A 12,271-nucleotide genomic window follows, 5' to 3' on the forward strand; every position below is an offset into this window, starting at 1 on the left:
TTTTCATCTTTCCAAACTGAAATAGTTTTGCTGCTTTTTCAACATCTACTTTCATAGAAAATGTCAAAATCACTGACCATTAAGTAGCCTCACATAATATGTGATATCTTCTTTAATAAAATTTTTCCTCTTCACTTGCCTAACTCAATTTTCCACCAAGAAATCTCAAAGAAATATAAGAACTATTTTTATGCTCTCATATGCACCATTGGAAAAGGTGGAAACACAGGATTTATAAATTGAGATTATTAGGCTTAGTTGTAAATTAACTGTATCTTTAAATTTTTCAGGAAGCGGTATTTTGCAAAGGCCAACTCATACATTAAACTGTGACACATGAGCACACCTTTCTATTTAGCGCTCCATGGACCCGGTGCCACTGGCGATTCATCTCTCCCAGGTGCTCTGCAAACTCTGTTCTCTCATAGCGCTTACTTTCTACATCACAGGTGCTTAACTGAAGTAATGACTGGTTAACAAAGTCAACTATCCATTGTTTATAGTCCATTTCCATTCTGAACTCCTGAAACAAAAAACAAGCTTGAACCAAAGCCTGAATTGAAGTAGTTTAGATGAACTGATTTTCCCTTTGGTACACCCAAGAGGGCACCAAGTTCCTATCCATTAATCAAGGGGCACCTGTCTTGAGTTATGTTCTACCAGATGTATGCTTTGAGTGGAGAGTCTTTAGGGAATTTCACATTCCTGGGAACACAGAGACTACTTTCAAGGAGACTGAAAAGTCAAAGGCAGTACCATGTATGGTAGCTACATCATCTGACTAAAATCAAGACCCAGGGACTGGTAAAAGGTTCCTACAGGTGGCTTCCTGAAATTCAGAGCCAGTCATGGGCTCATAGAAATGAGAGGATGGGAAAAGTCTGAAGTTAGAGACATTCCCAGAAAACCCAGGGACACCTTTAAGGACGTTGGTCAGTTCAGGCACTTTCTCTGTTCCCCTGGGGACAGTATAGGCCCCAGTTTGGGTGACTAAGTTCTACAGCAATCCTAAACCCACCCAGGAACAAGCACGTTTCTGTCTACCCTGAAACTTGATAGGTTTATCCTGGCAGGTTCTAGTACCTCCTTCGGTCATCCTTTGGAGCACAAACCTAGGTTGCTGGAGCCTCTGACAATACATACATGCGGACCCTCTAAATATCTACTACTCACTGAAGTTAGGATATAACCGCATATAAAAGTAAAATCCTTCTAACATCATGCTTTGTGACTGAGCCATTCAACTGCCTTCCAGAAGCTAAATTCATCAGCCTGTGAGGTCTTTGAAAGCAATGACTGGGGTATTCATCTCTGTATTAGTGGTGAACACACTGCCTGGCATACAATAGATGATTGCATGTGGCTTTTTAAGCATTAGCTAAGTCTACTTGAAGTCAAATACCACAGAGAAGGCTACCTACATAACTATTTGTAAAAAGGGTATCAAATTCTCCTTATACACCCTCTACTCAAAGAACATTTAACTAACACCTACTAGACGCCAGGTATTGGGCTGGTTGTGGTATTTCAGTAAGGTGAAGGATAGTCAATGCTCTTAAGAAGCTAAGTCAAGGTGGAGACATAGGCAAGTAAGCAGATAATTCTAATACCACATGATAGAGCTCCTGATAGCGCCATGGGGGACTTAATCCCAGAAAGTCAACTGCTCCGGGTAGGAGAGTTGGGTGTATTTCCAAATGAGGGGATACTTGAGCTGATTCTTAAAGGATGACTATTAGCATTTCTACAGTTAAAGGCAGGGCACTGAATTCCATGCCAAAGGTACAAAAATGTGAGCAGGAAGAGCTCTAGAGGCAGTTGAGGGGCTGTAAATCATCTGGTTCAGGCAACGATGGTGGGGGATGGGGGAGGTGAGGGGATGGAGAGAGAACGAGGGGCCAGAGCCAGTTAAAAGCGTAGACTCTGTTCTGTGAGTAAGGGAGCTACTGAAGGAATCTAGACCAAATAAGAGCAATTACACTAACTTATTTCTCTGAAATTGTCCACCACCCCATTCTTCACCCCTAGAATTAGTTTTTCTAAATTATATCTTACATGTCTCCTTGGTCAGTATTTTCCCTCTAACTGATTTGCCTTCTTATTTAATGAAAAGGCTTCTGGCTCTTTTTGTATAATTACCTTGTACTTCTGAAGAAGATTTTTAACTTGAGATGCGGAACTCAATGAATGCTCAAAGTCTTCCTCTGCAGTCTGATGTTCCACATTGTTCATCCAGCTAATCATTTCTGTGATTGCTTTATGAGATGACAATTTCTCCATCTGAAGCTGCAAGGACAAAATGATTTCCATTTAATTACCTACAGTTAACAAAATGAATCAGGGCATCACTAAAGATGATATCTGGTTTGATAAAAGGTCTTGGTACATAATTACGCAGGTTACTCACAAAAACAAACCCAGCATTCAAGCTTAGAATAAGTGACCCCAAAACAATGACAATGACCTTCACATAAAGTAACACAGCGGTGCAGATAAACTGGGAAATAAAGTAATTAAGCCTGATTTCTCTCTTAAGAAAGATCCCATTGGAGGAGAGTCCAGTAATTAAGACCTATATTCAGTGGTGCCAAAGAAAAATAGGTAGTGTCAATGAAAATTATGGAGTCAGACAAATGATTTGTGAGCTAACAAGTGAATGCTAATTCAAATCTGGGTCTTTGAATACATACCTGGTGAAGTTTTTCTTGAATATCTGGAAGTTGTGTTACGAGCATTGTCCATTTTTGTTCAAACTGTGCTAAAGAAGCTCTCAGGGTAGCTGTATCCGCCTCCTTCAGGTGAAGAAGCTGGTTCCCAGTACTTAGAACTGCAGTCTTCAAGGAGGACTTCTCATCAAGCTCCTTTGAAAACTCCTAAAGGAAACAGTTTTAAAATGTAGAACCTTTTAGTTACTTTGTGCCATATTTAAAAGTCAGAATAACTGGTTAGAGTCCAAAACAAGTAACTGAATTTAATTCAAATAGTATTTGTATGTGTATGTATATGGGTGTTTGCTGTGTATGTGCACAGGTGCTCCAGTGCGCACACATGGTTTTCTTAAGTGTCAGGCACTGTTCTAGGCTCTAGATACATGGTGGAGAAACAAGAGAAATGGAACTCTTGACCCTTGAGTGGCTTATAATCTGGTGGATTAACATTTTAAAAAATGGACAAATCATTTTAACTTTAAAAAGAAATTATGGCACATAATACAAAGTTGATATCAAAAGAACTGAGTGCAACAAATTTTTAACAAGTATTTGAAATATTTCCTGTGTACTTAGAGGTTTTATGTACATTTTAAAGTATTTACATTTTAATACCAAAGTGAGAAATCATAGCTACAAAATATGAAAAACAGGAAAAAGGCTCAAAGACTTCAAGGTTTCAGAAGTGTAGTTTGTATGAGGAAAATAATTTGTTTCTGTAAAAAAAAAAATCTCAGAACAGTTACATTTTAGTAGAAATATCAATTCTGTATACAATTTAAAACCATATACTTACTAACTTTAACATTTATGAGTTAACAATTCTGAGGTTTCTGGGAAGCAAAAGAGTTATTTTCTGTACTTGTAAAGTATGTCCCATGTCAGAGCAAGTTACAATTTTATATATATTTTACAGGGTCAATTCAATTAAAAATATACTTTGTCATTACTATAAATGTATAAATGACAACTATAAACAAACGGTTCTAAGAATGCAGCTATTAGCCCAAGTCTTAGCCCTTATCCACAAATGATTGAAACTATCACATCAACCCTGATAATTTTTCCTTGATAATTACTTCTGTCCAATGATCATCTGAGCATATTTTATCACAACTTACAAAGAAGTTATTTATGTTGCTCCTGATCGTATCCAAGTCTTGAGACACATTGAGAGACTGTTCTTTCCAATAATTCAGAGTTTGCTGAGAAGATTCCAACCACTTCGTTAACTGATCTGAATCTCTGTTATAACTAAGAGGAGCAAAGTGAGAAAGGAATTTATTTCACTGTGTTTTTCTGTGGTAGCCCTATTATTCAGAAAACCATAATGTTTTTAAGGATTATACCATTTCATCCCATTCCCCTAATCTGATGTTCCTGGCATTTTGTATGACTGTGTTACAACTTATCAAGAACACAGAAGCATTTTAAGGTTTAACACTTTAAAAACTTATCATAGCTCCACAAAAGTAAGCTCATGCATAAGGACAGAGACTATTTTTATTCATCAAATGTCCTCTATAGACTCACTTATAATAAAAACATAAACCAGCATTTGTGCAACAGCAAATTGCTGTTGTCTAGATGCCAATATATTCTTCTGATGTGATGAAAATATCCAAACAAACTGCTCTCCCTCTTCTAACTTTTAACCTTCTTTAGGTCAAGACAGCCCCTAAGAGGTGGGGACAACAATGAGGTTTAAGCATTCTATATCTCTACTCTCTTCAAGGGGTTCAAGGTTAGATTAGGAAAAAAAAAAAAAATTCTCTGAAGAACTCCAAAGACTTCTTCAAACTATTTTTTAGCTACAATTATTTCCTTTTTAACATTTTACAACTTTTGGAAGAGGGTAGGGAAGAGCAACATCATGGTATAAAGGTAACGTGTATAATTTTATAACATATTCCTAAAGTCTACACATCTATGTAATCTGATTACACAGTATTCGAGTCCATCAAACCAACACCAGAGACTCCAGATCCCATTTAGCCCATAAGAGGGATCCAACTGCTTTAGATGGTCGAAGAAAACCCCCACAATAGGGGGACCACTTGTAAAACCTGGCTGGCTGAGAATCCCTCTGAGGTTTTTCTCTGCAGCGAAGTCTGACACCAATCAATCCCTCAGGAAACATACCTGAGCAGATGCTTGAGAAGTGTTTGTAGTCTGTGTAGTTCATGATCAGTTTTTTTGTTTAGGGACAGCCACTGCTCTTCCAGTTTTGCAATCTGGCTCTCTAGTTCAGGACAGCTCACAGATGCCATCAGCTGTCTGCCTTCATTAAGAGTCTGGTAAACCCGGGCGTGCTTTTCATCCAAGTTTCTTTTTATTTGCTAATAAAAGTAAAGTCATAGAATGAATCACTTAAAAACAAAACCAGCCAATCTATTCACAAATACTTCCACTAAAAACCAACAGTAGAGGCTACTGAAGCAGTATTAATACTTTCCTAACCTTCGAGACCCTTGCAGTCAAACATGACTAATGGTTTATTGACCACCTTTCACAATGACAGTGACTGACTGACGGATTTCTACAGCACAGATTAGGTTCAATTACAGGCTTATACGTGCAAGCAGAAAATGATTTAGATCTGATACTTAATTCCTTCACCTAAAAACAAAACACAACCTTGACAGTCCATGGGGCTTGAAGACAGGTTGTGTCTGACTGGAAAATTATTTTGAAAGTCAGGAAATTTTATATAGAAATCAAGATTTCCCATGACTCTGTGAAAACTGGAAGATCTAGCAACTTGTGTCTGCATTCCCCCACAGCAAAGATGGGCTGGAATGGGGCACCAACTACAGCTTTATAAGGGTCTGCCCTCGTTGGTACTCTTCCACGCAGCCCCCACGTCCGCAGGGACTGGAGTCCCAGCCAGCGCCCCATACTGTCCTCCTACCCGGCCCCTGTAAAGCCTTTTATATGTGACCTAGGTTTGAAGGGGGTAAATAAGAAAACCTTTATCACCCTTTAGACTCAAATAGTAGGGAAAAAACTAATTTCTAGAGTCTTCTGAACGTGTGGATTCAGTAGGGAGACAGGATGAGGACTTTAGAAGAATAAATTAAAATAGCTCATTGCTAATCCAACATCATGAAAAGAAAAATAAAATTCTACAAAACTGTGAAGACAATGACCTCCGAAGAGAACTCTAAAGGCAATTATGTTCCACAGTTGGGTTCATCTAATGACGTTTATCCTGACAGCAATTTAATCTTTAAAAATAAATAATAATGAAAGTAAAACTTTTGCTATTTCCCAATTAACTTAAGCCTTTAAATATGACTAAAAAATTCCACTTTGGTGTCCTTTCCACCATCCACATTTGTAACCTCCTCTCCCTACCCAACCCTGCAGGCTGGAATAAAATGTCCAACATTAGCTAAAAATTAAAAATGTCTAATTTTTTGAGCTTTCAGTGGGAGACACTTCATCTTTAGAGCATTTCTGAATAGTTTCCATTTCCCAATTTCCCTATTTTGTACACAGGAGCCAGACTGCTCCAGTCACTCAGCCAGGAAGGTGCCAAGCCAGCATCTGAACATGGTTTGTTCAACCTGAGACCAGGCACCCAGTGTCCACATTCCATGGCCCATGCACAAGACAGAATGACCTGGGGAAGTCTGTAAAAGGGGCTTTACAAGGCATCTGTCCTCTTTTAGTTTGGTAAATTTATTGGAAAGCCTTAGAACAATTATATAATTTTAAAAAATGTTTCAAATTTAACAGAATCACAGGTTACTTTTTAAGGGATATGGTCACTTTTGGGGAAAAAATCAGGCTTATTATCATGTTGACTGATAGGAATAATTTCCTAATATAATGAAGTTTAAGATGCTATCAGTTTTCAATGGTTTTCTTTTAGCTGTCAGATGGTACCCTCTGGACTGTAGACTAACAAAGAATTCAAAAGCTGCTTTATGTCCCCCAAGGGGATTCAGATTTATTTTAGAGTTAGGCTCAATATAGTAAGATGGCAAAGAGATTGTCACTTTCTAGGCATCTAGGGAACATAACTACAGCAATCCAGCAGCTGGAAAACTGTTTTGTTTTTTTTTTATATTGTATCATTAATATACAATTACATGAGCAACATTATGGTTACTAGATTCCCCCTATTATCAAGTCCCCACCACATACCACATTACAGTCACTGTCCATCAGCATAGTAAGATGCTATAGAATCACTACTTGTCTTCACTGTGCTATACTGCCTTCCCCGTGCCCCCCTGCCTACATTATGTGTGTTAATTGTAATGCCCCTTATTCCCCTTATCCTTCCCTTCCCACCCATCCTCCCAAGTCCCTTTCCCTTTGGTAACTGTTAGTCCATTCTTGGGTTCTGTGAGTCTGCTGCTGTTTTGTTCCTTCAGTTTTTTCTTTGTTCTTATACTCCACAGATGAGTGAAATCATTCGGTACTTGTCTTTGTCGCCTGGCTTATTTCACTGAGCATAATACCCTCTAGCTCCATCCATGTTGTTGCAAATGGTAGGATTTGTTTTCTTCTTATGGAAGAATAATATCCCATTGTGTATATGTACCACATCTTCTTTATCCATTCATCTACTGACTTAGATTGCTTCCATTTCTTGGCTATTGTAAATAGTGCTGTGATAAACATGGGGTGCATATGTCTTTTTCAAACTGGGCTGCTGCATTGTTAGGGTAAATTCCTAGGAGTGGAATTCCTGGGTCAAATGGTATTTCTATGCTGAGTTTTTTTAGGAACCTCCATACTGCTTTCCACAGTGGTTGAACTAATTGAACATTCCCACCAGCAGTGTAGGAGGGTTCCCTTTTCTCCACACTGGAAAATTGTTTCTTATAGGAGCTAAAAGGCCTCCAAAGAACAGTAGGGGCCTGCCAAGTATTTCATGCTTTCATTTTCTATCTGGTCTATTCAGGCAATAAACCTGTTTTTAAAGTTTTAGGGTTGATAATTGGTAACTACCTATAACTGCACAACTCAGTATTTTAAGTTTCTGTTGAGATTTAAACCCTCTTTTTATCTTGTTGGTTGTGTTCTCAGTGCTTGTGGAAAACCATTTTAAGATTTTTCTATGGTATTGAACTTGAGATGCAGCAGCTTAGATAATAACAGTATTAAAAGTTATACAAGTATAAAAGTTTGAAGGTTTTAACAATGCTTGTGACAGGTAACAGATTCTTGTATGTTATATATGATTATTATATGTACAAGCAGGGCTCCATTACAGTAATAAAACAAAATATATTGTTTAGAGCCCCATGGTTTACAATGTACTTTCCATACTTTATTTCTATATAGTCACTGATATCCACCTCCTCCGACAGGAAGAATTGGCTTAATTTTCTACACTGTACAGAAAAAAACTGAGGTGTAGAGACAGAAAGGTGACAGAAGTGGTGAGTGTTAGATTCAGACCCAGGGCTCCAGCTCCCAGTCCGACGCGGTTGCGTCGAGGTGCCCATGGCCCATCTGCCGTTCCCCCACTAAGTCTAACAGTGAGTTGTGTGATGAGCAATATTTCATTTCAATTCCATTCTTCACCTTCCGAATCCAGCGATCTAGTTAAAACAAAACAAAGCTCTGTGGACCATGCCTTTGACAGACTGCATGGCAGAAAATACCTGGTAAAAGGAAATCCTTTCCACTAATCTCTCCTCTGTCTCTTCCACCAAACTCACAGAGGGCAATGTGGATACAAGCACTTCCAGGTCCTTTTCAAGAGATGCATACTTTTCATCAAATTCTTCCCATTTCTAGAGCATCAAGAAGATAAAATCAGTGGGGGGGTATTTTCTAGATGAGTTCTGGACAATGACAAAATCAATCATAAAACAAACATGAACTCTGAGACCATACAAATTAAAGCACAGATTCCAGGGGTTTGAGGGAGACAATCCACGCTCTAAGAGCGGGTCTAATGGGAACGAGCGCATTGCCTTTGTGGAGAAGAGCCTAACAGACCTAGCAGTGGTAGTGTTTCATGCTTGTCTCATCAAACCGAGTAGGGATGAATGAGGTAGGTAAGTGGTACTCTCAGCTGCACCTCGGTGGAGGCCTCAGAGCCGTAAGCAAGTGTTTCCCGTACCTAGAAAGGAGGAGGCTAACTTTTGGAGCTTCTCTAAAGAAGCTCCTGTTCAGCCTGCTTTTGTCCTTCCTGCTCCCATCCCCAGTTCACTGACCATTATTACCCTCCCATGCTGCTTAAAGCTGGAATCCACTGTTTGAGGGGTGTGAGCGTCTACTTTATCAAGGGAGTACTATGGCTTTAGCACTAGCTTTCTCCATTTCCACAGAAGCCCATTACTGGGATTTCAGCACATGACAGCTGACTTCTGGACACTAAATAGTATCTGTTGGAAAAATAACCACCTTACTACTTCTCATTTCTATTGAAAGAGTCAGTCACCTGGCTATTAGGGGCATTCAATGGACATCTGGAGTTTTTTGCTTTTTAAATACCATGAAATATAACTATATCAATTTGACACAACTGGAAAATTAATCTTAACATAAAATACCACATCATACTATCACACTATAAAGTTGAATATTCCCTTGCTTTTTATTTCCCTATGTGCTAGCATCCACTGTGTCTAAAAAGTTAAAGGGGAGACCTTTACATTGAGAAACAGTGTTATGCAAGCTTAATTTTTTTCTTTGTATTAGGGTAAGGTTTTTGCCATGAATCCATTTCAACAACAGAATGTCTGGGCCTATCCTCTTCAGGAGGTACAGTTTCTGAACAACTATTTCATCCAAATGAGTTCATTCTAGATCTCAAAGTGCTTTCAGTTTTGTTTATTTCTGCACAAACCTAGAAGACAGATGCCACTCCTAACATATGAGAAATTCTCAGCTAATGTTTCATTCTGGGAGTAACAGAACTAGAACAGAGTTCCACATGCCTTGCTATTAGTTTCCATTTAAATACTGCTTTATGATAACTAGATATCCATTTTCGACACCTGGAGTGGGTGTTAAAAATCTAGAGTTCATGGCTTAAGCACAAAGTTTACATGACACAAATACCTCCAACAAGCTCTGCAGCTTTATCCCACACTGGTGTGACTTTTCTTCTAGTGATTCAACTTCCTTTATTTGTTCTGCCCAAAATGTCTCTTTCTTTTGCAATAAAGAAGGAAGCATTTTGTTGGAGTATGTTTGGATTGACAGCATGTCAGCAAAAAGCTTCTGGAAAAATAGCTATAAAACAAAGTTTTGATACTTATTTTTACATTGTGAAAATCTTAAAACCAAGTTAACTTCAAATTTTTATACTGTGTATTTGCTTTTTAATCCAAAATCCCAGGACAGCCATGTACAGTCAAACATAAGAGAAAAGGAACATGGTCTATATATTCTTTAGCCTTTGATTATATAATGATTTTTTAACAAAACATAAACAAATAAATCACCCTTAGTAGTATTTTTCTACATGTTCCAAAATAGCCCATGTTAAAGGGCAAACATTATAGTTAATTTCAGTTTCCAGTGAGATCTTCCTAAATCAGTAAGTTTCAGTTTTAAGAAACTTTACAAAAAGGTAGATACTGATGTGACTGACTAATTCAAGAGAGTAAATTGAATGGGAAGGTGTTTGAGCCCAAGAAGTCCACACATTCAACTGCTGGGAGTTCTAAGCTCTAGCTCTAACTTTTACTCAGTAAAATGGCTAAATAGAATTTGTTGATGGGGTGTACTGGGATCCTAGTATGTGAAAGCTCCCAGAGTAGCACTTTAACCCTTTGAAGAAGAAGGCTTTCCCTTCACATGGTTCTTCTCCATTAAGTCTCCCCCCTTTAGTTGTTGGAGGAATCTCTTAGGTGAGTCCCTTCTATTCCTTGATGTACAAGCGTTAGCACAGGCTTGACACTTTGCAGATTATTAATTAATATTTTTTCCTCCTCTTCCCCTCCATCTTTTATTCAATATTTACCTCTGAATTTCTTAGACTAAGGTCTACTTACCAAAGGCCTAGACTTCAGCTCGTTGTAGGCAGGAACTATGTCCTACACATTTTTTTATTATCAGAGCATCTTAAGTTACTTTAGCTGGTGCTCTTGAGGCTTTGTTTAATGAAGTAAATGGCAAACTAAAAGATTTATTGTAGCATTACACTAGATACACATTTATATATTTAAATATATATTTCTTTCTATCTCAGTTCTCAGGGAAACCTTTCCTAATCTCCCAAATTCAATTTCCCCTATTAAATGCTCTCTAAGTATGTATCCCAATTTTAATTTTAAATTTGTTCAAATAACTTCCTGATAAATACATCTTCTCAAAACTGAAAGTTCCATGAATGTAAGGAACTGTGTCGGTTTTCATTCACAATCATATTCCTAGAGTTTAGCAGGGATCCTAGTATACATAAGCACGCTAACAGATATTGTAAGAATGTATAAATGATGTATATTTCACCAAGGAAGAAAATGGATGCTCTCTATTCACACTCAAAAAAACTTAACCCTTTGAAAAGGTGATCTGCCTTCCGTGTCTTACCTTGTGATTTTGTATTTGAGTCTGTAAGGAAACTTTACTTTTGGATCGTTGTAAGTGGTCATGAGCAAGCTTTTCCTTTCCAATATTCACTAGTTCCACCATGCCTTGCAACAAAGCATCTTGCTGGCTCTCAGTAATGAATGGACTGCTGAGTTCTGTGTACTTGGCTCTCAGGATTCCCCACATACTGTCAAGTACATCCTGAGAAGAAAGCAGGTGTGCACAAACATTTTCACCCAACCATGAAAATGATCCAAAAGAAGAGCAAATCTACCTTGGTGGAAATGTCTTGCCCCTTATAATCAAAGTAATTCTCTGATTTAATGTTTCCTGCTTAGACAGACCTACCTCTAATTTGTAAACCTCTTGGAGCAAACCATAAGGTAAATGAAGCCTCTCCCCTTCGTCTCTTAGTTTTGCCACTCGGCTCTCAGAGTTCTGCAGCTCCACTGTATAGGCTTCTGCTTTCTAAAGTGAAAGATAATGCAAAAAAGTAAAAACCTTTAATGAGGTAGAGAAGTATAGATACTCATTTAAAAATAATTATATAGTACGGGAAAGAATGAAGGGAAAACGAAGTCCCACTTCCCCTCCATTACCTCCGGCTCTCCCCCAGTACCCACAGCTGACATTTTGCTAATGCATTCCAAGCACGGACCAGTAGGGGTTATATGTGCACCTTCTTAAAGTCACTGAACTGCAGACATCGTTTGGTTCTGCAGTTTGCTCTCATCACTTAGGAGCTCCTCAGCATCACCTCCAATTAGTACAAACATACCTGACTCCTTGTAAACAGATGCTAATATGCTGTTGTGAGGCTGCACACTGCTTTAGAAATGGTCTGTTCTTACTGGACTTTTGAACTGTTCAAGAGTTTTTAAATCAAACAGTACTGTCAGGTCCATCACTGAGTATTTACATATGTACTATCTTTATGCACTGGTCTTACTGTTTTCTTAGGACAAGTGCAAACCATAGTAGGTCCTCAGTTCATACTTGCTGAATAAATTAATGAATTGAAATTGCTGCAGATGGAGGAGCATTTATGCTTGTAA

General features: G+C 38.3%; 1 protein-coding gene across 11 annotated transcripts in view; it reads right to left on the reverse strand.

Annotated features, from left to right (window-relative positions):
- The window catches only part of SYNE2 (spectrin repeat containing nuclear envelope protein 2), a 313,786-nt gene that overhangs the window by 63,142 nt on the left and 238,373 nt on the right, over positions 1–12,271 (reverse strand). For all 11 annotated transcript variants that reach the window (XM_073242275.1, XM_073242277.1, XM_073242279.1 and 8 more), the window contains 9 exons: positions 11,565–11,684; positions 11,217–11,417; positions 9,741–9,914; positions 8,333–8,464; positions 4,851–5,047; positions 3,830–3,962; positions 2,691–2,873; positions 2,140–2,286; positions 347–523 (listed from right to left, as the gene is read on the reverse strand). In XM_073242275.1, coding sequence (XP_073098376.1) covers positions 347–523; positions 2,140–2,286; positions 2,691–2,873; positions 3,830–3,962; positions 4,851–5,047; positions 8,333–8,464; positions 9,741–9,914; positions 11,217–11,417; positions 11,565–11,684 — 1,464 coding nt within the window. The remainder of the gene's footprint in view (positions 1–346; positions 524–2,139; positions 2,287–2,690; positions 2,874–3,829; positions 3,963–4,850; positions 5,048–8,332; positions 8,465–9,740; positions 9,915–11,216; positions 11,418–11,564; positions 11,685–12,271) is intronic.

The sequence above is a fragment of the Manis javanica genome, chromosome 8 (assembly GCF_040802235.1).
Source record: "Manis javanica isolate MJ-LG chromosome 8, MJ_LKY, whole genome shotgun sequence".
Lineage (NCBI taxonomy): Eukaryota > Metazoa > Chordata > Mammalia > Pholidota > Manidae > Manis > Manis javanica.